Source organism: Gorilla gorilla, chromosome 4 (assembly GCF_029281585.2).
Source record: "Gorilla gorilla gorilla isolate KB3781 chromosome 4, NHGRI_mGorGor1-v2.1_pri, whole genome shotgun sequence".
Taxonomy (NCBI): domain Eukaryota; kingdom Metazoa; phylum Chordata; class Mammalia; order Primates; family Hominidae; genus Gorilla; species Gorilla gorilla.
Window position 1 is genome coordinate 78,964,023 of NC_073228.2, and position 27,511 is coordinate 78,991,533.

Below are 27,511 nucleotides of genomic sequence, written 5' to 3' on the forward strand. Positions count from 1 at the left end.
ATGTAATTTGACATTCTCTGCCTTTTAGTTGGGGTATTTAGACTATTTACATTTAATATGATTACTGATATGATTAGGTTGAGCCACTCACCTTGCATATGTTCTCTATTCATGTCATCTGTTTTTTATTTCCTTTTTCCATTTTCCTTTGAATTAATCAAGTATTTTTATTGTACCATTTTATCTCATTTTATCTCTCTTGTTAAACGGCCACAATTCTTTTTTTTTTTTTTTTTTTTTTTTTTGAGATGGAGTCTCACTCTGTCACCCAGGCCAGAGTGCAGTGGTGCGATCTCTGCTCACTGCAAGCTCCACTTCCTGGGTTCACACCATTCTCTGCCTCAGCCTCCTGAGTTGCTGAGACTACAGGCGCCCACCACCACACCCGGCTAATTTTTTGTATTTTTAGTAGAGACAGGGTTTCACCGTATTAGCCAGGATGGTCTCAATCTCCTGACCTCATGATCCACCCTCCTCAGCCTCCCAAAGTGCTGGGATAACAGGCGTGAGCCACTGTGCCTGGCCTACAATTCTTTTTTTTTAAATTGTAAACCTTAAGATAATACATTTTATTTGAAGAAAAGTGCTGAAGAGGTGTTATTTGTGTAGGGTGTTAAAATAATGGTAAGCTATGAGAAGGGGAAAAGGGCATTGAGGCTAAGGAGTTAGTATGAAAAAAAAAAAAAGACCAGTACACATGGAAATGTTGGTGTAGTTTTGTACTGGGGTGGTTAGATTTGGCAGTCGCTGAAGCTAAGTATGTAGGCAAAGACTGAATGAGAGGTGAATCTGGAATGGCAAGTTCAAATTAGTCACTAGAAGACCTCAAACCATCCCCTCTACAACCCCGGTTCTGTAGATATTGAAAGAATGGTGGACCCGGGGCCCACTCTCTCTGAACTTGACTCCTCACTTCCCTATGAAAGCTGGCTTTGCTCTGTGCCCTGTGATATATATCTGTTTGTCCCCACTTTACAAAAGTATGAACCTTGTCTCTGGTTTACCTCCAATGCCTAGAAAAATATGTGGCAGAACGCATGCTTCAGTAAATAATCTTCTAATCACTGAATATTTCAAGAATTCCACATAATTCTATATGACATTATTAACTATTGTAAATTTTTAAGTGGAGAAAAAGTACTATGTTGCCTTTATTTCATGAAAGCAACCTTAAGAGTTGGCATGAACACATCTATCCATCCACTTGTATTTGTGCTCATATACTCATATCCCACTTACTATGGATGAATGGAATGATCTATCATCTAAAGTCAATATTTCTTTTTCCTAACTTCCAATCCAAGGACATTATTCCAGAAATACTTCCTTGTATTTCCTACATTATCAATTTTGCCCTCTCTGTGGATGATTTCCATTGGCATGCAAACATGCTATTATTTTTTCTCATCTTATAGAACATTAAACACAGTGATCTTGACTCTACTTCCTCTATAATTACTTGCCTTTTCTCCATTCCTTTTTTGAGTGAAGCTTTTTGAAATTGTTGCCTGTGCTTACTGCATTCAACCCCTCTACTTTGTTCTCTCAGAAATCCCTTTCAGTCAAGTTTTCTCCTTATCACTTCACCCAAAGGACTCTTGAGGTCATCAGGGCTAGCCACTTTACTAAATCCAATGGCTGATTATCAAGTCTCATTTTATGTCAACTTTCAGCAGCATTTGATAAAGTTGGCCACCATTTTCTTGAAATAATGTTTTCCTTTGGCTTTGTGAACATCATACTCTCCTTTACTGGTTGCTTTTCAGTTTTTTTTTTCTGGTTCCTCTTTACCCTTCTTTATTTTTATTTCAATAGGTTTTTGCGGGGAACAGGCAGTGTTTTGTACATGAATAAGTTTTTTAGTGGCAATATCTGAGATTTTTGTGCATCCATCACCAGAGCAGTGTACACTGTACCCAATGTGTAGTCTTTTATCCCTCGACCCCCTCCCACCCTTTCCCCCAAGTCCCCAAAGTCCATTGTATCATTCTTATGCCTTTGCATCCTCATAGCTTAGCTCCCACTTACGAGTAACAATATACAACGTTTGGTTTTCCATTTCCGAGCTACTTCACTTGGAATAATGTCTCCAATTCCATCCAGGTTGTTGCAAATGCCATTATTTCGTTCCTTTTTATGGCTAAGTGTAGTATTCCATGGTATGTATGTGTGTGTGTGTATATATATATATATATACACACATACATACATATACACATATATACCACATTTTCTTTATTCACTCGTTGATCGATGAGCATTTGGGCTGGTTCCTTATTTTTGCAATTGTGAATGGTGCTGCTATAAACATGCATGTGCAAGTATCTTTTTCATGTAATGATTTCTTTTCCTCTGGGTGGATAACCAGAAGTGGGATTGCTGGATCAAGTGGTAGATCTACTTTTAGTTCTTTAAGGAATCGCCACACTGTTTTCCATAGTGGTTGTATTAGTTTACATTCCCACCAACAGTGTAAAAGTGTTCCCTTCTCACCACATCCACACCAACATCTATTTTAATTTTTTGATTTTTTTATTATGGTCATTCTTGCAGGATTAAGGTGGTATCGTGTTGTGGTTTTGATTTGCATTTCTCTGATAATTAGTGATGTTGAGTATTTTTTTCATATGTTTGCTGGCCGTTAGTATATCTTCTTTTGAGAATTGTCTATTCATGTCCTTAGTCCACTTTTTGATGAGATTGTTTGTTTTATCCTGAACAGCTACAATTCTTTGGCTTGTTATTTTAGTGGTTGCTTTAGTGTTTATAGTGCATGTATTCAACTGATCACAGTCTACCTTCAAGTGATAATATATCATTTTAGTATAAGAAACTTATATCAGTATACTTCTTCCCTCCTGGTCTTTAAGCTATGACTGTCATCCATTTTATTTTACATGTTGTAAATTCCATAGTACTTTATTATTTTTGTTTAAACAATTATATTTTAAAGAGGCTTAAGTAATAATAACAAATCATATATTTGTCCATGTTGTTACTATTTCCAGTGTTCTTCATTCCTTTGTGCAGATCTAGATTTCAATATGGTATCCTTCTTAAGGCCTAAAAGACATCCTTTAATTTTTCTTGTGGTGCAGGTCTCCAGGTAAGAAAGTCTTAAGTCTTTACAAGTCTAAAAATGTATTTATTTCTTCATATCCATTATTCTCTTTTTGGTAGTATCTAGTTGGCTGTGACACTAATCCATTAAACTTTCCATTTCAATTATGGTATTTTTCAAATCTAGATTTCTATTTGGTAGTTTTTCCCAATCTACTTGGTTATTTTCATACTCATGCTCTTTAATCCCCTCGTTTCTTTACATGTAAGACACACTTTATTTGATGTTTGGTGGCTCTAATATCTTAAGTCTCTGTAGGTTGTTTCCTCTGTACATTGTTTCTGCTGGCTCTTGCCCATTATAAATGTTTGTGATTTTTGATTAAAAACTTACATTCCATGAAGCTGTCTTCCATTTTGCTTTTGCCAGGCACCTGGAAGGCATTAAAAACCTGATGTCACTTTAAATTTGCAGCTTGAGACTTTTTAGATTATACAGTTTGTGTGTGAAGCCACCAGTGGAAGGGCTGCCCATGGTTATATATTAATGTATCCTCACTCTCAGGAGAGATGTTTTCCCTCAGGATGGACAATCTTGTCGGCTGCTCCAGGGGCTGCAGGGATTGAGGGGGCAGGAGACAGGGGAGGCAGACAGGTTGATTCATAGTTCCCTCCTACACTAAACCTATCTTTTTGGTGTCCTACTTTTTTTTTTTTTTTTTTTTTTTTTTTTTTTTTGAGACAGAGTCTGGCTCTGTCTCCCAGGCTGGAGTGCAGTGGCGCAATCTCGGCTCACTGCAACCTCTGCCTCACGGGTTCACGCCATTCTCCTGCCTCAGCCTCCCGAGTAGCTGGGACTACAGGCGCCCGCCACTACGCCCGGCTAATTGTTGTATTTTTAGTAGAGATGAGATTTCACCGTGTTAGCCAGGATGGTCTCGATCTCCTGACCTCGTGATCCGCCCGCCTCAGCCTCCCAAAGTGCTGCGATTACAGGCTTGACCCACCGCGCCCAGCCGGTGTCCTACTTTTGATGTCTTCTGCTAATCCTCCTACCTTGGACAGGATCTAAACTTTGTCTGCTATTCTGCTGCCCCATCCTCTTCCCAGACTATGAAAAGAGAGTTTCAATATGACACTTGGCAACTATCTTAAGGGTGAAAAATGGCATCTAATTACTTCTTTGGGTTTCTACTTTCACTTTTTAATTTTAATTTTTTTCCCTTTGCGAACTCTTAATTATTTTGCAGCTCATTGATACATTTTTTAAATGGTTCTTGATATGTATTCCAGAAGTTTTTGTTGTTTTCTGGTTCTTGTCAGCCCGTGTTGCCGGAAATAAAATTCTTTCGACTTGTTCTTTAACAATTTACAGTATCCATATATTCCTTCCTGTTCTAGAAGCAATAGAGTGAGAACACACACTTAGGAGTCAAGCTGGCCTGAGATTAAGATCCACCAGCAATGTGACCTCAGTAGCCTATTTACATTCTGAGCCTCAGTTTCTCATAGGGTTGGTGTGATAATTAAATGAGGTAATATATGAACAACACTTAAAACAGAGACACTGACACTGGTAAGGATGGACTTTCTTGTTATTACTATCTGAAAAAGTTGAAAAATTATGAGCCTGAGTAACAGTTATACATCTTACCCAATGGTTCACTAACCTCTGGTCCCTGGCTACCCCGGCCCCCTCTACCATGCAGTCACCCACACCCATGCTTATACTGATGGAGAGGAGTCAACTATGAGCTATTCACTGGATGACAGGCCCAGCTACTGTCACAGATGCGCCCCAAGTCCAGGACAGAATGCTAGCAGATAGCTGCTGGTCTGAGAAATGTCATCATCATATAAGCCTGAGTGAAAACACAGCCCCTTTACTACTAAGAAATCTGAAAACAAACAAACATAAACAAACATAATTTTAATTTTGTATTTTTTATGATGTCATTTGTCCCAACAGCCATCTGACATCAATAGCCCTGATTACTAAAAGCCTCAACGTTATAGAAGTGTTCTCCTCCTTTTTGAAAACCATGTTCATTTTTCCCCCACAATACAGCGCTACCTGCAAAGCTTTGAACTGATAACATAGCTCAGGGGCTAACTCTTGTCTTAGCAGAGTAGCAGCTGAAAAAAGAAGACAATTCTTAACAAACAGGGAGATCACTAATGCTCACTTCTAAAAACATTATTTATTCAGGGCAAGTGGTATTTCTGACGTGCGAATGAAGCTTAAACTTCAGCTTTAATTTATAAGAATTAGGAAATGCAGATTAAATCTCTGATGCCATATTGTGAATTCAGCAAAGGTTAACTAATCTACGACGCAAAGACAAACGTTAGCTATCCTACGCTTATTATTCTGGAAATTTAATGAAAATTAAATAAGACTCACAGAGTATAAGAATTGTCCCCCCGCCTTAACAGTGTTGTTTTCAGCTTCTGTTGCCTGAAACATTGCAGAATAATTCAGATTTTTTTAGCCCCACCTTTTTATTGAGTAAAACCAAAGTACTAAACTAATAAATGTGAAAAAGGATGTTGGGTTTAAAAAGAAAAAGCCTCAAGACATCGAGCCTCTTAGATATTTTAAAAGTGAAGACTGAGAAGGAACGCACTGTTGCTAAACAGAATTATAGGATTATGGTCAATTTATAATCTTTTCAATATGGGATTTGAATGTTCCGATATTAGATACGGTGTACGTACTTTATTTATATAGTACCTCCCGAGAAGAAAAAAAACCAATATTGGTTTATACAGTATTTGGCATGCTTTTGACGTATGCAGTGATGTATACGATGTCAGAGCTAGAAAATAGCTTAGATACGATTTGGATTCAGCGCTGGGCGGCTCCGCCCCCGCCAAGCCCCGCCCCATCCCCCTCCCTCCGCCTCGCCTTATCCCGCCCACTCCGCTCCGCCCCCTGCCCCCTGCCCCATGCCTGTCCGCCGCCCGCCCCGCCCCGTCCCCTCAACCCCGCCCGGCTCCGCCTCGTCCCCTCCGCCCCGCCCCGCCCCCGGGGCATGCGCTGTGCGCCCGGCCGGCGGGGCTGGCTGTGTGAGGACTGCGGGCGGAGCTCGTGGCCGGTGTCTGAAGTCGTCAGTTTACTGCTTGTTAACGAACATAGCGATCACTGGGAACCTGGAAGTAGAGACTCCTTTCTGCCGTCCCTCGGGCTGCTGCGAATCCCCCCCGCCGGCCTCCAGGACCCCGGGCTGACTGAACGCCCGCACCGGTCCCGCCGCCCCAGGGCCCGCTACGCGCCCGGCATAATGGGAGAAAAATCACGACGGAAAGGCCCAGCCCCTCGCCATGCAGACGGGAAGCTTGGCCGCACGTGTGATCACCCTTACGCCCCTTGGAGTTTCACCCCCTCTTCGCGGGCTCCAACAGCCTGGGTCAGACCTCCTTGTCCTGTGTGGGCTTCTCGGCTGCAAGAACACAGTCCCGAGCCCCGGCGAGCCCGCGGGCCTCCCACCCGCCGTGCACAGGCTGCACTTTACGCCCCAGCACTGCGCCTGCGGGACCATCTGGATCACTTTTCCATTTTGATGACGTCCTGTACTTCGTGGCTGCAGGCTCCTCAAGCCCCAGGTCTGTGCAGAGACGAGCAAAGCAGCAGAATATCCGTGCCACAGCTTTCTGGAGCACCCATTTTACTACCAGATTTGGAAGGAACGAAGTTAAGTAATTTCCAAGGTAAGTAATTAAAATTTTACGATGAAAAGGCTAGAAACTCTTCTGCTGGTAATAACTGTCAGACATATCTGTGCCTGAAATGTCAGACTTTTTCTGAGAAAAAAACAAAACTTGTTTCCCATTATTTTAAATAGGAAAAATTATAGGGCACAGCAAGTCAATAGAAAAAAACCTGCCAATTTCCTAACTCACAGTGTGGCAGTAGGTTTAAGTTGCACATGTTAGGATGTAAAATGCTTAAATGTTGCCACTTGGTCACCCACATTTGATATGGTTGTCAACATGCAGTTGCCTTGGATGCAGTAGCTGTGGCTTGAGACCAGCAACATCACACGTGAACCTCCCCTTTGTCAACACACCAAAGCTTTTTGAAGTGACTGTCATGATCCTGATGGTCTACCAGTTGTTTCTGGAAGCAACGTGTGGCTTTTTCCAGCAAATTATTTAGTTTAAAATGTTGTAATTTTTGAAAGCTCAAACATTATGTCTACAACCATCAGCCAAAAAATTTGAGACAGGTTCTTGCTCTTTTGCCCAAACTACACCACGAAAGGGGTTCCAGCGGTCCACCTGCTTCAGCCTCCGCAGTAGCTGAGACCACAGGTTTGTGCCACCATGCCTGTTAATTTCTAAATTTTTTGTAGAAACTACATCTCCCCACATTGCCCAGGCTGGTGTCGAACTTCTAGACTCAAGCAATTTTCCTGCCTTGGCCTCCCAAAGTGCTGGAATTACAGGCGTGAGTCACCAACCGCACTCAGCCTGAAAAATGTTTTGTGAGATAAATAGCTGCTATACAGTTTAGATATTAAAAACTAAGATGTGTTCTTCCAGGAAAGTAATACTTTCAGATATATTCTGTGTCACATCCTGTATGATGAAATAGATGGCAAAAAAAAAAAAAAATCCCATTTAATTTAAAGATGGAAGCTGTAACTTCAAGTAAATTTGGAGCTGAGGAGTCCTTTCGGGCTATGACCCCAGAATTCTGGGGTTGTCTGTACCGATTTTTTGCTAGTGTCCACACACAAGCATTCCTTAATGTTGTGCGTTAAACAAATAGACCTTCTTTCACCCCAGGTTTCTCTCCATTTACCATTCTGTTTCTCTGCTCCATGCAACTACCTCACCTCATGTCCTCTCTTGCACCCACTCCTTTCCAGCTTTCCTCCAAGGTACTTTGCTGAAACGACTTTTATCTCAGTCATTTAGCTGCATTTGACACAGACAATTGAGGAGTTCCACCCTTTCTTCTGGATTTTAGGGACCTTCCCTCCTGGATTCCCTCTCACCTTTATCCTCATCCTCCTGCTCCTCCTCCACCAGATCTCTAGTGATCCTCTCAGAATGATCCCACACAGTCTCATAGCTTTAAATACCATCCATCTGTTGATAACCACTAGGCTTGGGGCCTCTTCCCTGAGGGGAGCACCAAGAGTCATCCCTGACTCTTTTCCCTTCTCCCCCAATCCCCATGCAACCACACAGCAAGTCCTGTGGCTCTTGAGTGCAACCAGCATCCTGATTCACCATCTCCATTTCCACAACCGGTTTCAGTCACCTTCCTCTCCTACTGGTCTACTGCCAAGAGTCCTCCAACCTCCCCGCATCCTGTCTTGCCCTGCTACAGTCCAGCCTCCACTCAAGCATCCAGAGTGATCTCTTGAAAATGTTAAAACATGATATAGGCATACCCCCACCCCTGTGTAAACCCTGCCACTGTCTACTCATTGCAGTAGAATGAAAGCTCAGACAACCTGGTGCCTGCCTCTTCAGCCTAATCTCCTACCCTTGCTTGTTCTTGCTATGTGGGTCAGATTTTCTGGTCTCCAGAGCTGAAAACAATCTTAACTGACAGACGTTAGATCATAGACTCTATGTACAGCATAAGGCATGGAAGGAAAAGTCGGAGAGAATGAAGGGCCAGAAAACCTTGTTTAAAAAAAAAATAAAAAGCACAGGAAACCGGAAACATAACTAACCTGTATGTATATACTTAAAAAAAATGGTAACAAAATGAACTCTTTAGAAACTGAGCCAACAGACTTGCAAACAAATAGAAACACCTTTGGTCCTACTCTGAAAACAAGAAGAATCCTTAGTGAGTATACAAGAACAAAAATTGTACACATTTCTGGGTCATAATGCAATAAAACTAGAAATAATCAAAAGAGAATTTAAAGATGTTCAGCTTCCTGAAAATGTTAAATTATCCTTTTAAACAAATTAATGCCTGCGTCAGGGTGCAAATCCAAAACACAGATAACTTGCCTATAAAAATATATTTTTGCAAACAACAGTGTATCGGGATGTAAGGAGAGAGCTCACTGACTCAGAAGCTCCCAGAGTGACCAGATGTGTTCATGGGAACCGGAGCACTGCCCTGGAGTCATTTGACATCACCTTGTTACAAGTAGGAACAGCCATGCTGGGAGATGCTCAGATGCCAGTAATAAGTCAGAGGATTCCCTCCTGAATGGGACCTCCCAGTCCTCTTTGGCTCAGGGTTCCAGGCAGTGACCAAAAATCCATCGGTGATGGCTTACAAGATCAACCTGCCCTCAGGCAGTGGAGTGGAAACTGGCACTAGCAGCTACAGTGGAAAAAATGAATGGCCTCTAAGAATATGTCATCTGCCCCATGCAAAGACTCTGGATCCCGGAAGTCCTCCTAGTAAGGACTCGGAGCCAGACAACTTCATTTCCTGTCACCTGGGCTGCTCTCCCTCTGACAGATACGGAAATTGGTGAAGCACAGGAACGTATTGGAAATGGCAATGATGTGCAATGCCAATGTGTGGAAGTGTACAAGTTAAGTAATATTTTAAAAACAGAACACACAACAGTTTGCACAATCTGACCAAAGCTCTGTCATGTATGTTTCTAAACAAGTTTGGAAGAGAATTTGGAAATGGCTGAAATTTTTTTATAAAGCTCATGTTTTTAGTTTGTTTAAATGTAAAAGCATACACTTAGAAACAAGTTAGTATGTAAAAATTTTTAATCTTAGCTATCTGGAAGCTTCAAATACTTAGAATGAGGCATTTCCCAAAGGTCTCTGTAACTTGAATTTTACTGTAGTTTGAAAACTCTTGCCCAGCATAATGGCTAACACCGGTAATCCCAGCACTTTGGGAGGTTAAGGTGGGCAGATCACTTGAGCTAGGAGTTAGAGACCAGCCTGGGCAACATGGTGAAACCCCATCTCTACAAAAAATTTAAAAATTAGCTGGGAATGGTGGCCCTGCTGATAGACACAGCTACTCAGGAGGCTGAGGTAGGAGGATCCTTGAGCCCGGGAGGTTTAGGCTGCAGTGAGCCGTGATTGCACCAGTGTACTTCAGCCTGGGCAACAGTGCCAGACCCCGCCCCCTTCCCCTAAAAGAAAGAAAACTATTAGTTCATGGTGCAGTTGATGAAATAATGTACATCCACAAAGAAAGGAGCAATCATAATATGTATATAATTACTCAGTATTAAAATATTGTATATAGTATTACATATATTGAATACCTATAATGAATGGGGCACTGCTTTAAGCACTTTATACTCATTATCCCACAAGAATTCTCTCTCCAGCAGGTCTTAGTATATTCACTTTAAAGGCTAATTAGTAAGCAATATATAGAATCGAATGAGAAACTACTTAAAACATAGAAGGCTCTCGAAAATACAATGTGGAATGAGTAATGCAAGTTACAGAGATACACAGCACATTTATAGAAAGTGTAAAAACTTACAAAGTTAAACAGTGTATTATTTAGAGAAACGATATTTAGAGATATTATTATGTAATAAAATTATAATGAAAGTCAGGGAAATAATACTTTTTGTAAAGCTTCAGATGAATGATTGTCCCAGATGGGGTTACATTTCAGAAGGGCCAACCATGCCTACGGCTTCAAATGTAGTGGCGTAGGTGTTGGGTACAATGTATTTATTTTACTTTTATGTGAGTCTGTGTATGTGTGTGTGTCTGTATAATTTTGTATGTGTAAAATAGTTCGTAATAATTTTTTTTTTTTGAGTTGGGATGTTTCTCTGTCTCCCAGGCTGGATTGCAGTAGCATGATCACGGCTCACTGCAGCCTTCACCTCTCAGGCTCAAGTGATCCTCCCACGTCAGCCTCCTGAGTACCTAGGACTACAAGTGCGCACCACCATGCTTGGCTAAATTTTTTAAATCTTTTGTAGAGATGGGGTCTCACTCTATCGTCCAGGCTGGTCTTGAACTCCTAGCCTCAAACAATCCTCCTGCCTCAGCCTCCCCAAGTGCTGGTATTACAGGGTAAGTTGCTGTGCCCAGCCTAATTTTTTTTTATTTTTAAACAGCTTTATTGAGGAAAAATTCACATACCTTATGATCTGCTAGGGTTTAGTATAATCACAGATATGTGCAACCAAAACCATGGTTAAGTTTACAACATTTTTATTAGTCCTGTACCTTTTAGCTATCACCCTGTTCCCCCCACCCCCTACCCCAGCTGTAAGCAACCACAAATCTAGTTTCCATCTCAATATGATTTTTCTTCCCTGGGCATTTCATATAAATCAATCCATATAAGTGTTTTTTCATGTCTGGCTTCTTCACATTTGTCTCATTCCAGAAGGTGCCTGAATTTTTCCACAACTGGGAATACTAAGCTGTGGGGTGAATTTTTGGTTCCCAAGTGAATGTGAATGAGGCAGATTGGAAGGAGAGTTCTTTTACTGAGGGAACGGGAAAAGAACCAATGAAAGAAAGAGATCCAGCAGGAGGGGAGGAAAGAAGCGGGGTGGAGAGCTGCTTGAAGCAGATGAACAGAGCTCTGGGCCATGACAGCAGAATAGAAGGTGCCGTGCAGTGGGGTGCAGGTCCTGAGGAGGAGGGAGGGGGAATGTGGAAAACAGCAGGTCATAAACTCTGAATTCCAGCTGCTGGAGCCGTGGGTCCCAGGGGCCTGGTTATCCCCTCACAGGCAGGAGCTGGAAAGTGGGGCTCTGCTCAGGTCCAGGAAGGAAGTGGGTGCACGAGTGGTGTGGACATGTGCATGGAAGCCCACAATGCCCACAATGTGAGGTCAGAACTTCAGGGAGAACCTGCATTTGGGCTCCAAGCTGGTTGGAAGTATTCTTTCATTCAGCAGCCTTCTCATGAAGTGCCTGCTGTGTGACAGACAATGCAGAGCACAGAGATGCAATCTTACCTGTCCCAGCCTTCCAGGCACCAGGGGTGTCACGCGCTTTCAAACAACCAGCTCTCATGTTTCATAGAGCAAGAACTCACTCACTACCACTGGGACAGCACCAAGCCATTCCTTCCAGGGACTTGCCTGGAAGGCTGGGACATGGTTATTTTCCATCTCCCCATGGTTCATGGAACTGTATTCTGCATAGAATGGGCGAAGTACAACTATCATTGATTAGTAATTGAAGAAACAAAGATTTTACCTTCATGTTTTTTACAAAATGCAATATCTGAGATGTAGCATTCTGTATCTTTGGCTTCTTTAATGTTAGCTATACAGACAAAATAGAAAATGAAAAAAATTTTTCCAATATTAAATATTCACATTGATGTCTGTATTAGTCTATTTTGTGTTGCTATAAAAGAACACCCGAGGCTGGGTAATTTATGAAGAAAAGAGATTTATTTGGCTTATGATTCTGCAGGCTGTACCAGCCTGGCACCACCATCTGTTTCTAGTGAGGACCCTAGGAAGCCTCCAGTCATGGTGGAAGGGGAAGTGGAGCAAGGAAGAAAGGAGGTGGGGTGCCACGTGCCTTCCAACAACCAGCTCTCATGTTTCATAGAGCAGGAACTCACTACCACCGGGACAGCACCAAGCCATTCCTGAAGGATCTGCCCTCAAAGACCCAAACATCTCTCACTAGGCCCCACTTTCAACATTGGGAATCAAATTTCTTTCTTCTTTCTTTCTTTTTTTTTTTTTTTTTTTTTTTTTGAGATGGTGTTTCGCTCTGTCACCCAGGCTGGAGTGCAGTGGCATGATCTCAGCTCACTGCAAGCTCTGCCTCCCAGGTTCATGCCATTCTTCTGCCTCAGCCTCCCGAGTAGCTGGGACTACAGGTGCCCACCACCACGCCTGGCTAATTTTTTGTATTTTTGGTAGAGACGGGGTTTCACTGTGTTAACCAGGATGGTCTCGATCTCCTGACCTTGTGATCTGCCTGCCCCGGCCTCCCAAAGTGCTGGGATTACAGGCTTGCACCACCGCACCCATCCTAGGCCCCATTTTCAACATTGGGAATCAAATTTCTTTCTTCTGTTTTGTTTTGTTTTGTTTTGTTAAAGAGATAATCTCACTCTGTCACCCAGGATGGAGTGAAGTAGCGCAGTTATAGCTCACTATAGAAGCCATGGCTGAGCTGAGCCATAGCTTACTGTGGCATCCAACTCCTGGAGCTCCAGAGGTCCTCCCACCTCGGCCTCCTGAGTAGCTGGGATAACAGGCTCAATCCACCATGCCCAACTAAGTTTTTAATTTTTTGTAGAGACAGGGTCTCACTAGGAGGTCAAATTTCAACATGAGATCTGGAGGGTACAAATATTCAAACTGTATCAATGTCAACAGGGTTTTTTTTCCTCATAAAGAGTATCTATGTGTTGGGAACTTTTGATGTTTAAAAAGTGGTGAGGGGAAGAAATATATAATAAGGGACACACACTTTATAATTTCCTCACATTTTAAATTGCTCCAATAACTAATACATAGATGGATTTATGGGTCTGGAATTTTTTCAGTGAGACATTTGTTTATAATTAAAATATGGATTTTATCTCCTTATTCCTTTTTAATTCAGTCCGAGGCCTGAGCCACCATCAAAACCTTCCTACATTGAAACAGGGGTTTTTCCCTGAAAATGTTGCTTGTTAGGAAAAAAGGAGGCAGTTGCCTTGAGCCAGCTGACCTTGGCCGCCATGCCGCTCTCACATAGGAGTGTTATTCAGTGGGAAGTTTTGCTCTCTGCATCGCACCACAGCCCCTCAGCCATGAACTCAGCAAACACTGTCCCATTTTGCCGCCAGTAACAAGCACAGGGGCACCATCACGGGCTAGTACCCAGTGTGAACTAAGTCTTGGGAACTTACTGGAATTGTTGGAAGATATGCCCCTTCTTAGTAATGCACATGGCTGAAAATATTAGGTACAATTTGATTTCAGACTCAATTCATTATGTGTTTTGGCTCAGCTGTGGCCTGCATATGGTGTTGCTGATACAGAAATGAAAATGCTGGTGAGCCACAGAAAGAAAAATCCTGTGTTTTCTGAAAGCTTTAAACACCTTTGGCCTTGTTCCTTAATCACCTGGGAGGAAGAGAACCTACAAAAACTGGAAACGCAGTGGCCAGCAACCAGCCCTTGAGAGGCTTGCTGAGCTGTGAGGGTCTGGTGGAGGAAGAAGCTCTACATTGTTTCTGCAGCCCCCGTGCAAAACAATGTTGAATTCCAGCGTGATGTTGAAATGAATGTATTTTATTGTAATGTTAAATCTTAAATTTTTTATTAAGTCCTTTGTTCACAAATGGAAACAACAAAATGACAAATTATTTAAAACTTTCAGATTTTATAACCTTCCTGTCCTCTAGCAAAAAAAAAGAAAGAAATTTGATTCCCAGTGTTGAAAGGGGGGCCTAGTGAGAGGTGTTTGGGTCTTGGGGACAGATCCTTCAGGAATGGCTTGGTGCTGTCCTGATGTTAGTGAGTGAGTTCTTGCTCTATGGAACATGAGAGCTGGTTGTTGTGAAAGCGCGTGGCACCCCACCTCCTTTCTTCCTTGCTCTACTTCCCCTTCCACCATGACTGGAGGCAGCCTGAGCTTCGGAAGGGAGGCAGTCCTTTAAGACAGCCATGTCCAATATAAACAGAATATGAGCTATGCCTGCCTGTAGTTTCAAATTTTCTACTAGCCAGGTTAAGGAAACTAAAGAGAAACAGGTGGAATTGATTTGTAATAATATAATTTATTTGATCCGATGTATCCAAAATATCATTTTAATGTGTGATCAGTATAAAAATATTAATGAAACGTTTTACATTTCTTTGTCCTAAATCTTTAAAACTCACTCCATATTTTACACTTCTAGCATATCTCAGTTCAAAGCAGCCAGATTCCAGATGTTCTGAGGGCTCTGACTCCCTGAACTCAGGAAGGTGAAGGGCCTGAACCCCACTTCTCTGCCAGCAGGGAGGGAGCTCCCCCTCCCTACCTACATCTCTTCTCAGTCCCAAAGGAAGAGAGAGTGCCCTGAGAGAGCAGGGGCTGCCAGCAGGAGGTGGCCACAGGTAGGCCACTGCTGCCCATCTGCTGCTTGTTGGGGCCATTCTCCCCTCCAGAGATCAGAGGACAGCGGGGTCCCAGGAGGTGGGTCCTGTCCACAGCCTTGACCTCCAGAGTTTAGATTTGGAGGGAATAGATTCCAGACAAATGCCTTACCTTGCTATTTGGCCTTTGCCCTAGTGGTCAGGCTGTCATCTATTTCCTCCTGTGTTGTGTGATACTGTGTGAGTTTTAAGCACATACATGTCTACATGCATTTCTTTATAATTCAAGGGACCCAACTTCTAATAAGGGGAAAAGGAATTCAGTACCTAGACGGTCCCTATAGTGTGCCAGCTAACTTGTAGTCAGCATGTTGTTAATCCTGGCATCCTGTCAGCTCTGGGTGTGTTAGTTAGCTGTTACTGTGTAATGAGCCATCCCAAAACTTATTTAGCTCATGACTGAGCAAGTCAGCAATTTATGGCAGGCTCCTGCCATAAATTAATTGCTATACCTATAAAACCTGCCGTACCTTTATAAGGTATAGCAATCTTCATGTGTGTGTATGGGAGAAGGGGGTCAGCTGCTGGTGACCAGACAGCTCTGCTGTTGAGAGTGAGTTGGCTGTGGACTGGGCAACTTTGGTTCTCTTCCGCAAAGTGTTTCATCCTCTAGCAGGCTAACTTGGGCTTGTTGTCACGGAGATAGCACAGTTCTGAAAGAAAAGGAAGAAGCATTCAAGACCTTTTGAGACTGGGCCCAAAACTGCCAGCTGGATCCAAGTCTTGGGAAACAGATTCTAACTCTGGATGGGAGCAGCTGTAAAAGCGCATTGCAAAGGGTGTAGACACAGGGAAGGATGAAGAAACACGTATAAAGCACTCCACATGTTTGGAAATTCTTTTCATCCCATTTTGGTATTTGTAGGCTATTACTGGTCTTCAACACAGACTAAATCAAAATGCTGTGCCCAAAACAACCTCTTACTCTGAAAGCAAGTGATGTAAAGATAGATCTGCTGAAAAGACATTTCCTCCTGCTGCAATTTAGTCAAGCAGCTGAGCACGTCTTGAAGCCGTCCTTTGATTTTAACAGGGCAGAGCTGTTTTCTAAGACTGCCCACCACCCCTCCCCGCAAAGCTGAGATGCTGCAATGAGGCAAATCCCCGCAGCACACAAGGAAATCAGGCACAGCTAAGGTTCTCACCCCTGATGCACCTTACAATCACCTGGGTGGCAGGGGGGCTTTTAAAATTCCCAAAACCCAAGTTGCAACAGACCAGTGAAATCAGAATCCCTGGGGTAGGATCCAGACATCCTTGCTGTTTAAAGCTCTCCAACTGGTTACAATGTGTGGCCAGAATTGAGAACCACAGCATGAAACCAACGTCTTTTGATGAACTAGTAGCAAATGGTTTCTTAAACGAATGTGAAGTCTTTGCTGCCGAGCTGTAGCCTTTCAGTCTTAATTGCGTTATTTACATTATTTACCTACTATCTTTTGCAGGACTTGACCTCTGCTCCTCGTTTTGTTTCTGATTCAACTCAATTTCACAAGTACTGAGTGCATATGATGTGCAGAGCACCGTGCTAGTTATTGTGGCTTTGTTTGGGGAGGACTTTGCTGGGAAATAAAATCACATCGTCAGAAATAAGAGTCTTACTACTTACCAAATTGAGGCAGAAATGGGAAGACCTAGGGGGTCTCACCCAAGGGTTAGGACACTAATAGATACATCAGAATATTACAGTTCATCTGATGATGCTGTGAGTGGAAGTGTCCCACTTTGAAACAACACTGCTGTTACTCTGAGATACTAAGTTATGTGTGCAAATATGTGGTATTTAAATATTTTGTTGATATATAACATGCATATAGAAATACGTGCATAAAGCATTCACTTAAGCTCAATGTATATTATGACAAAATTAATACATGTGGGTAACCAAGAAATAGAAGCAGCCTCATTCATGTGGCCTACAAGCACTTTCTCCCTCCCTCCTCTTCAAATGTACCAGTGTCTTAACAGCTGACATTACAGATCAGTTTTGTCTTTCTGTGCAAGTCTTTTCATTACAGAAAAATTTAAATATATAAAAAATGAACAAAATTGTATAATAGAGCCGTGACCCAGCTTCAACAGCTAATAATCATGTGCCATTTTTGTTTCTTCTGTACCTCAGCCCTTTCCCTACTACCCCTCACTTTATTTATTTTTTTAGTTCTTTTTTGGTGAGGTAAGATACACATGCATTGAAAGGCACAAATCTTAATTGTACAGCTTTGAAAACTAAATACACCCATATAACTTTCACCTCTTTTCAGAATGGAATATTTCCATCATCCCCAGAAAACACCCTCATGCTCGTTCCTAGGCAATTTTTAACTCCCCCAGAGGAAAGTACTGTTGTGGGGTTTTTTTAACTGTGAGTTCATTTTGCTTGAAATCATACAATATACGTTTTTATGTCCAGCAGTCTCAGCATAATATTTGTGAAACACCTCCATAGTGTGTGTTTTAGTAGTTTGTCCCTTTGTATTGCTGAATAGTATTCTGTTGTATGAATGCACCGTGGTTTGTTCATACATTTCTCTGTTGATGAATATTTGGGTTATTTCCTGTTTTGGGCTATCATAATAGTAAAGATCTATGAACATTCTTATACAAGTACTTTTTTGTATTGTTTTATTCCTTTATTAGCATTGAAGTGACACAGTTTTTCATTTTTTAGCAGTTCCTCCAAGGATTACAATGTGCATCATTAACATTCTCACAGTCTAGAGTTAATATTGTACTGTTACAGTGAGTGTAAAATAGAAAAACTTGCTACAGAATAGCACCATTTATCTCCTATCCTTTGTGCTGTCATTGCCATAAATTTTACATCTGCACATGTCATAAACCCCACAACACAGTGTTATATTTGCTTTAGTCATAGATCTTTAGGTGAAATTAAGAGGAAAAAAAAGAAAAATATATAATGAATATTTGGAGGGAGATGTTTTGAGGCCACAGAAACATACTGTTTCTTCATCCACAATTTTTGCGTTCATTGATGACTCTTTCCTGCAGTAATGATTACTGTGGTGTTCCAGTGGTAGTTTTCTATTTGTGCTCCTTCAACATTTATTACTTGGAATTCTTCTGCAAGGAAGATTTGTCTTTCCTTCCTGATTTATTTAATCTTTTCTATATCAGTATGGATTTGTGGATATTTATTTTATGTTCTTGGTTACAATTTAGTGCTGTCATAACTGTTTGCCACTCACATTGTTCCACCTTGAGTCATAGAGAGCTCTTCCAGGTTGGCTTCTTTTGACATGTCCCCACCCTTTTATGTTTTTTAAAAGCACTTTCTTATTTTCTGGCACTGCAAGTTGCTCTAGTCTCATCTTGTGTTTTTCATGGCAGGCCTAGAATTAGTCATTTCTCCAAGAAGCCTTGGTTTCTTTTATAGGAGAATGGTATTTAGAAACCAGGATCTGGGTACTGGGTGTGCTCATTAATACTGGGATATCACTGCTTCGAGGCCCTCTCAGCATAGTTTGGAAAAATGTGAATGTTTCCAAACATGTATGCATGAATACAAACTCAGCATCTACCTATCTACATCTGTCCATCCAAACAGATACATTAAAATAGACATGGGTTCATACTGACATTCCTAACTCCAGTCCAGCACCTTAGGGTTTATTCTAGCATTCTCCCTTTGTTTATTTATAACTCTTTCACCTACAGAGAGAAACTGGGCTCTAATTCTCTAAAATATATTTGCTAACATGGAAAATCATTTCAGAATTGCTCACCCATACCCTGAAACAAATTTGCCAACCAGAATACAGTATGTTTGTGTGCAGTTCTTGAGTCTTACAGTATGCAGTCAAAACAGTATTTTCAAAGGTTACTTAGGTGAAGACCTTTTTCCCCCCACACTCTTCAATATGGGTTAGTCATAATTTTTAACTCAGTAAGATTCATTTGTCACCAACTGCATTCCATCTGACCCACCCACCATCTTTGTTGATTTTTAAATTTACATAGAATAAAATTCATTCTTTGTAACATACAGTTTCATGAGTTTTGACAACCGTATAGAGTTATACATTCACGTTCACAGTAACACAACTGTCTCATCACCTCTAAAATTCTCTGTTGTTGACGCCTCTTTGTAGTCAACCCCTTCCCCAACCGCATTCTTTGGCAACCACTAATCATTTTCTATCTCTATAATACTGCCTTTTCTAAAATATCATATAAATAGGATTATAGAACATATACAACACAGATGAATTAATTGGGTTGTTTGTTGTTGTTGAGTTGTCAAGAATCGCTTGGCAATATATGTGAGAGTTTATTTTGGGGCTCTCTAGTCTATTCTGTTCATCTATATGTCTGTCTTTATGCCAGCACCACATTGTTTTGATTTCTGTAGCTTTGTACTAAGTTTTGAAATCAGGAAGTATGAGTCCTCCAACATTGTTCTTTTTCAGGATTGTTTGGGCTATTCTGGATCCTGAAATTTTATGTGAGTTTTAGGATGAATTTTTCTGTTTTGCCCAGCACATCATTGGGATTTTTACATTCTTGGTTTAGTTAATTCCTAAGTATTTTATTCTTTTTGATGCTACTGTAAATAGAATTTTCTTCATTTCCTTTTCAGATTATTCATTATTAGTATTTAGAAACACAGCTGATTTTTGTGCACCGATTTTGTATCCTACCATTCAGCTGAATTTGTTTATTCTAACAGGTGTGTGTGTGTGTGTGTGTGTGTGTGTGTGTGTGTGTGTGTGTAATCTTTAGGGTTTTCTACATCTAAGATCACATCATCTGCAAACAAATATAATTTTACCTCTTTCTTTTCAGTTTGGATGCCATTTGTTTATTCTTCTTGCCTAATTGTTCTGGCCAGAACTTCTAAGCCATTTTGAATAGAAGTGGTGAAAGCAGGTCTCCTTCCTCTGTTCCTATCTTAGTAGAAAACCTGTCAGTCTTTCACCATTAAGTATGATGTTAGTGTGCGTTTTTCATATATGGTCTTTATTATATTGAGGTAGCTTCCATCCCCTCTGCATTTGCTGAGTGTTTTTTCATGGAAGGGTGTTTAAATTTTGTCAGATGCTTTTTCTACATCAGTTGAGATAATCATGTGATTTACCACTCCATTCTCCTAATGCAGTGACGTTTGAATGTTCAACCATCCTTGCATTCCAGGAATAAATTCTACTTGGTCATAGTGTATAATTATTTTAATATGCTGCTGAATTTAGTTTGTTGGTATTTTGTTGAGGATTTCTGCATTGATATGCATCAGGGAAGTGATATGTGTCTCTAGTTTTCTTGTCTACTTTTTTTTCTGACTTTGGTATCAGGGTAATGCTGACCTCATAGAATGAGTTTAGAAATGCTCTCTGATTTTCAGTTTTTTAGAAGAGTTGGATTAGTGTTATTTAAATGTTCGATAAGATTCACCAGTGAAGCCATCTGATTCAGGGCCTTTCTTTGTCAGAAAGTTTTTGATGACTGATTCAGCCTTCTTAGTAGTTACGGGGTCTATTCTAATTTTCTGTTTTTTCATGATTCAGTCCTAGTAGGTTTTGTATACCTAAGAACTTGTCTATTTTATCTAGACTGTCCTATTTGTTGGCAAATAGTTGTTTATAATACACCTCTTATAATTCTTTATTTCTGTAGAATTCGTAATAATGCCCCACTTTTATTTTTGGCTTTGAGTCTCTTTTTCTTAGTGAATCTAGCTAAAGTTTTGTCAGTTTTGTTCACCTTTTCAAAAACCAACTTGTGGTTTTGTTCATTTACTGATAAGGAGGGATTTATTTCTGTCATATGCTGTTGGTTGTTTATATGCCTTATAGCTTTTTTGTCCTTCATTTCCTGCATACTGTCTTCTTTTGTATTTAATTGATTTTTGGTAATGTTTTAATTTCCTCATTTCCTTTTGTATATGTTCTATTGTGTGTGTGTGTGTACCACCATGGGATTACATTTAACTTGCAAGTTTATTCATTTTATTCAATTGTACAAACATACCGTAATTTATTTATCCATTCTACCCTTGATGGTCCTTTGGATTTTTTTAAATTATTGGACTTTTTTTTAGAGCAGTTTTAGATTTACATGAAAAATGAGTGGAAAGTACAGGGAGTTCTCATCTATCCAGTCTCCTGCCCGCATGCCCTGTTGTTACCCTTACAGTCTTGCCTTGTGGTACATTTGTTACAGTTGATGAACAATGTAGAAACATTATTATTAACTAAAATTCATCAGAGGTCACTCTTTGTGTTGTACCTTCTATAATTTTGAGAAATGTGTAATGACATGACATGTATCCATCATTAATGCAGCATACAGAATAGTTTCACTGTCTTAAAATATCCCTTGTGCCTCAGCTACTTGTTCCTTTCTTTCACCCTCCCCATCCCACAGCCCTGGCAACTTCTGCTGTCTTTACTGTTTCCATAGTTTTGCCTTTTACAGAATATTATGTGGTTGGAATTCTGTGGTACATAGCATTCAAGTGGGCTCCTTTCACTTACCAATATGCATTTAAGTTTCCTGTGTGTCTTTTCATGGCTTGTTAGCTCAGTTTTAAATCAAGGAATAATAGTTCATTGTGTGAATCCACAACAGTTTATCCATTCACCTATTGAAAGGCATCTTGATTGCCTCCAAGTTTTAGTAGTTATGAATAAAGCTGTCATAAACATTTACATGGAAGATTTTGTGTGGATATAAGTTGTCAGCTTACATATGGTAAGTGTATACTTAGCTTTATAAGGAACTGCCAGGCCAGACACAGTGACTCACGCCTGTAATCCCAGCACTTTGGGAGGTTGAGGTGGAAGGATTGCTTGAGCCCAGGAGATCATGACCAGCCTGGGCAATATAATGAGACCTCATCTCTACAAAATAAATTTTAAAATGAACCACGTGTGGTGGTGCCTGTTGGTGTTAGTATCATTGTTATGCAACCTGCTCTAGGAAATGACGATCCTGTGTTCTCTAAGATGAACCTAATGAGAACCACTCAAGTCAGTAGTCACAACCCATCATTAGCAGAAGCTCAGAAAATAAGATGTTAAATGCCTGGCCATTAAGTTTTCTTATCTTTGTTTATTTCTACAGAATCATCTCCCCTGCCCCACAAACATGAAAGAAAAGACAAGAGAAGCACCTCAGAAGAGGAGGGGAGAAGTGCCCCAGAAAAAATCATCCAGTCTCTGAAGCTTTGCCCAGGTGGGCACAGGCCAGCCAGCCTCTCCTCTGGTTGCCCAGCTGGCTGCAGGCTGTCATTTAACCTTCCGCCCAGCATGCTTTTGAGTGTGCAGAAGTGCTGCATGCCCTCTTCTTTGAAAACCTGTTGAGCAAATGCCTCCGCATTTTATGCACCTTCAACCTCCACAGCCAAAGGCCCCCAAGACCAAACATGCTGTGCACACACAGCAGCTCTTTGTGTCACACTCCTGGCCGATCTCCTGCATCATCTCGTTGAGCTTCGTTGAACCCCGCAGTCTGCATGCTCTGTGGAACTCAGGGTCTTCATTTTGCATGGAACTCAGGGTCTTCATTTTCCGTGGAACTCAAAGTCTTCTTGCTCTGTGGAACTTGGAGTCTCAGGGCCTTTGTGCTCCATGGAACTTGGGGTCTGTGTGATTCATGGAACTCAGAATCGTTGTGCTCTGTGGTACTCGGGGTCTGCGTGCTCTGTGGAACTCGGGGTCTGCATGCTCCATGGAAAGCACCAGGATGCACTTGACCCCCCACACCCATACATACATCCTTCATTTTATTCCTGGCCGTCACCTGTCCACCCTGTGAGGCTTCTTCACCCCCACTCTCCTTTGAGCTCATGCTGGGTCTTTCGGACTGGCCTGAAGCATGGGTGTTGGTAGGGGGGAGTGGCTGATGTCACACCTTCAGGCAAATTCTGCTAGTGTCACACCTGATGGAGCTGCCTAGGGAGGATGTTTCCTTGGAGGATGCGCCCTGGCAGCCACTGGCTTCTTATGGTGCCTGCACTGCTGCTGCTGCCATGGGGGCCACACTGGGGGCTGTTCTGGAATTGGTGGTTTTCATTTCCAGGTTAGGTAGGGACTGGCAGGCACCTTGGCTGTCCTTGTGGCTTCTGTCCTGACCGTGGTCCTCCCCAGGTGGCTGATTTTCTGGGCTGCTGCTCTTCCAGGAGGAATTAAAGGTGGGAATGGCTGAAACCTCAGCTTTGGATTCACAGAGACCCTAGGCTGTGTCACGCAGAAAGGGAAAGGATTGCAGATGGTGGTGGGATCAGCCGAAGGCAGGGCCTTCACTGTGATGCTGGAGCCCTCCATGCTGGGATGTTTGCATACAGCCCAGGTTCAGTTCGGTGGTCCATCAGCGAGTCCTGGATCTGGTCTCACTCGCAAGCCATGGACAACATGAGCTCAGTTTGCCAGGACTCTTGGGGTTAGGGAGAGCTCAGCATCCGGGTGGCTCTGGTTCCTTCTCATGCTGAAACTCTGCTGGTGTTCCTCCATGGGGCCCTTGTGGGTTTTTCTGAGGTGCCCCTCTTGCTGGAGTTGAGGATGAGAAATGTTTTCAGTGGGTTTGCACCCTCCACACATATGTAAGAGGTGTTGTGTTTCATTCCTGTCAGGATCCATTGCTGCAGCTTCCTGAAGTTGTGTCCGTTAAAAGGCAGGGACCCGGTCTCCAGGCTACAGAGGGTGACTCCAGGTTCCACACCACCACTGTGGACCAGTGTGCCTATGGACTTAGGAGAGTTCCCAGATCGCACAAGGGGGCTGCCCCAGAAGGTGTTCAGCTTGTTGCCAACAGTTGCTGAAGCCAAAGTCTGCAACCTTGATGTTCAGGTCAAGCAGCCAGAAACAGGTGTTCTGGCTTTAGGTCCCTGTGGACAATGCCATTCTCTCCTTCCCAGGCTACTGATGTCCTGGGTTGCTCCTCTTATGGTAGAAGCTCAAGATGGAATGGCTGGAGCTTGGCTGCCTCCGGTTAGAGCCTGGGCTCTGTATTGCGGACATCACCTGGCAGAATTCCTCATGGGCCCCTTTTGTCGTGGGTGCAACTGCTGGGCCAGGGTTGTCGTGGGTAGTAAAGGTATTTACCAAAACAACGTGAGTAAAGAAAGGCAAATTTATTACAGAAACTATGAAAATACATTGCAAGAATGCAACATGCAGCACAGCAGAGAAGGGGCTGTCTGCAAAGATAAAGGGCTGGAGGGAAGTTTTCTAAGGTTGTGCTGGACGGGGCTATGTGCAGGTGAGCTTGTGCTATATGCTAAGAATATGTTGGAATAATTTTAACTGCCAGACCTTTCCTCTTCTGGTGCCCGAGGGAAACGCCCTGCTGCTTTTAGCTGTCTTGTAACCCACACGCCTTTTCACTTCTGAAGTTGCAAGATAACGGCTGTGGTTTTTCACACAAAAGGGTTGCAGACTGGGTTAGGTCCCTGTTCCGCCAACCTGGCTCTTTCCCAGTTTCAGTTAACTTAGTGGTTTACTAGAGCCCCACACCTTTCTCTTTCATATGGCCATGATCCAGGAGGTAATCCGTCACCTCCCCTCCACTAGAGTGCTCCATGGCCAGGGGTAATCCGTCACCTCCCCTCCACTAGAGTGCTCCATGGCCAGGGGTAATCCTCACCTCTCCTCCGCTAGAGTGTTCCATGGCCAGGCAGTGTTTCCTGGGTCCAGAGCACCTCAAACAATTTCAGTGTTGTGGTGACTCAGGGCCTTCACCATACAGACTTGACAGCATAGTCTAGAGGCTGGAGGGGCTCTGTGACTCCCATTAATGACAGTCACTGCCACAGTTTCCCCAGGCAGGATGTGCCAGGAGAACTGCTCCATGTTGGCTCAGCAGAATATTATTATAGGTAGCTCAAAAAGAGAGGGAACAGGGCTTCTCTAGATTATTTCAGGGAACAAGCTATTATTTGAATGTTAATTTAAGACTATTTTATCAATTAAAAATGTAAGGCCCAAGAAACTTCAGTTAGGAAGAATGAACAAATTGAATAAATACTGTTAAACTTTATGCTTCTTTCAGCAAATATTTTCTGCTCGTCTCTATGAGTCAGGCACTTTGCTAGATACCATAACATAGAAACATAGCATCAATCCAATATGGTGTGGGTACTGTATGTCAAATTTAAAAATAAAAGTGCTATATAAGAAACCTCTCAGTGCCCTGGAGGCAGGGTCCAGAGACATATCCTGTGGATGACTGGGGCTGAGGTTTAAGGGATGAGCCTCGGTGATGAGACAGACGGGAGAGGGCACCTAGGGAAAGCGTCTTCAGGCAATCGTGGTTCAGTGAGCTGCAGCCGTCGCGGCAGGAGAGTGAGGAGCGCGGCCTATCTGGTGATTTGCTGTGGTTGTGTTCTGTAAACTCGCCTGGGGTCCTGAAGTATTGCTTCTGGGGAAACACAGGGTAAGGTTCCTGCAAGCCTCTGGTTGCAATATTTTCAACTGCCAAGGCACCATTCATGTTCCATGGGTTCATTTTCCAACATCCCTGTAAAACAAGGCAGTCCCATCAGTGTTGAAAACTGCTCTCCACATACCCTTTTCCCGTAGAGTACTTCCTGATCTACAGAGCTGCCACTCCTGAAAAGCTAACACTTTCCATGCCATGCTGCCTTTTGAAAGGTGCCAGCCAGGCAGCATTAGCTAAGACCTCTTTTTGGCTCTCCTCACAACAGTGCTGCCCGCTGTGCTTTCATTGGTCATCATCTCATGAAGTCACAAATGTAGCTGCTTTTCCATGGTTTCCATGGTTTTGCCACACTCTAGGGGGTGTTAGTTTTGCATTTTCCCGAGCAGCCTCGTGTACAGGTTGGTGAAGCTCCCCTTCCTCTTTCTGGATGCACTGTAGTGTTTGTCATTAGCATTGAACTCACAGTTCACAGCACTAGAACCCACACCTGAACCAAGCTTGGCTAACAAGTGTTTTCTCTGTAAGGCACATCACAGCCTTCTTGCTTATAAGGACACTAGACAGCGCTTCAGCATTATGCTTGGAGGCCGTTTCAAACAGTGAAATCAACAACAGCAAGCTCAAAACTGCAAAAGAAGTGGTACTATAGAGACCATGAGAAGACTGGTTTGCAGATTGAGAGTAGGAACAAGAAGGCAGCATGGGGCCCTGCATGGCCTCCGCTGGGAAGCCGATGGCTCAAATTGTTGCCCTGCTCTGCACTTGTTTTCCTGTGACTGTGAAAGCAACACGAGTATTGATTCGGGGGTTAAAAATACATTTTAACAAGCAGAAAAGTTCACAAATATGAAATAGTGGCTAGTGAGGACCACCCCCATGCTGGAGCTGCAGACAGAGGCTGTTGCGAGTGCGAGGCTTGCTCCTATCCCGGGAGCTTCTGGTTGCCACCAGCACCTTGTAAGCCAGGGAGTAGTGTCACCTGTACTGTAGCAAAAGCACCTTTTCTCAATGTGAAGTATGGCTTGAAGAGAGGAAGATGGAAGACTGGCTGGAAGATGGCTGTGTTAGGGGTGAAGCAAGGATGGGGGTGGATTGACCAAGCTGGGCCAGAGGTGCGAGGAGCTGATCCGAGAGCCCTGTGTGCCTGTGAGTCCTGGCGGAGTGGCCGTGCATGGTGACAGGGAGGAGGCATCCAGGACAGCACCCACGTTCCTGCCTGAGGCACATGAGGGTGGATGACAGGGTTCGGGGCCCTAGCCTTCAAGTCAGACACACCTGAGTTCAAATCCAGACTCCACCACTGACTGGCTGTGTAGCCTTAGACATGTTCCTTCACTTCCCTAAGTGTCCATTTTCTCATGTCCAATATATAGATTACTATGCCATAGGAATATTAAATCACTCAGTGATTTTGAGGTTAAAATGAGTGCTGGTGCTTTTTATTGAAATAAAGAAAATGGGAAAAGAAGCAGCATTTGAGGTGTGAGGGAGGGGAATCTGGGCATGGGGAGTTGGATGTGCCTGTGGACACCCATGGACAAATGTCCAGCAGCCATCCAATGTGCTTCCGGGATGCTGGGGCCAGGATGTGGGGCAGCAACATACAGACCTAGAAGTTACAAGCAGGCAGACAGCTGCTGCAGCTGTGAAGAGCAGGCAGTGCAGGATCAGAGGCCCAAGGGTAAAGCCTGGGGAATGCCAGCATTTAGGAAGAGGCCGCTGGAGATCAGAAAAGAGCAGCAGGAAAAGCAGGAGGGTGTGAAGGGATGGGAGGTGCAGGAGGAGGGTTTCCAAGAGGGAGGGGCAGGAGTCGGTGTTCTGCGGGCATTGACTGGAAGTCGTAACACTTTTGAACTGTACGGACCAAAGACATCTTTTAGTCTAATCCCCTTATCTATCCTGAAGAAGAAATCATGATTCCAAGGTGCCATGAGTTGCTTGCTTTAGGTCACACTGATTTGACATTGGGATACCTCGATTTCTATTGAGTAATAGAATATTTAATAAATACTGTAG

At 42.7% G+C, this 27,511-nt stretch overlaps 1 protein-coding gene across 2 annotated transcripts; it reads left to right on the top strand.

The window, feature by feature from the left end:
- Positions 1–243: 243 nt before the first annotated feature.
- LOC109025320 (putative uncharacterized protein LINC02693) lies at positions 244–26,918 on the top strand. Of its 2 annotated transcripts, XR_008679487.2 has the most exons (3): positions 5,819–6,771; positions 22,181–23,249; positions 23,688–26,918. XR_008679487.2 is itself a non-coding variant. In XM_055385912.2 (2 exons), exons 1-2 carry the CDS (start codon positions 5,841–5,843, stop codon positions 22,417–22,419), a joined length of 1,170 nt encoding a protein of 389 aa, XP_055241887.2. In that variant the 5' UTR covers positions 244–5,840; the 3' UTR covers positions 22,420–26,918. The 2 variants fall into 2 exon arrangements, 1 of the variants encoding a protein (XP_055241887.2); XM_055385912.2 differs by having other exon boundaries at positions 244–6,771; positions 22,181–26,918.
- Positions 26,919–27,511: the final 593 nt, after the last annotated feature.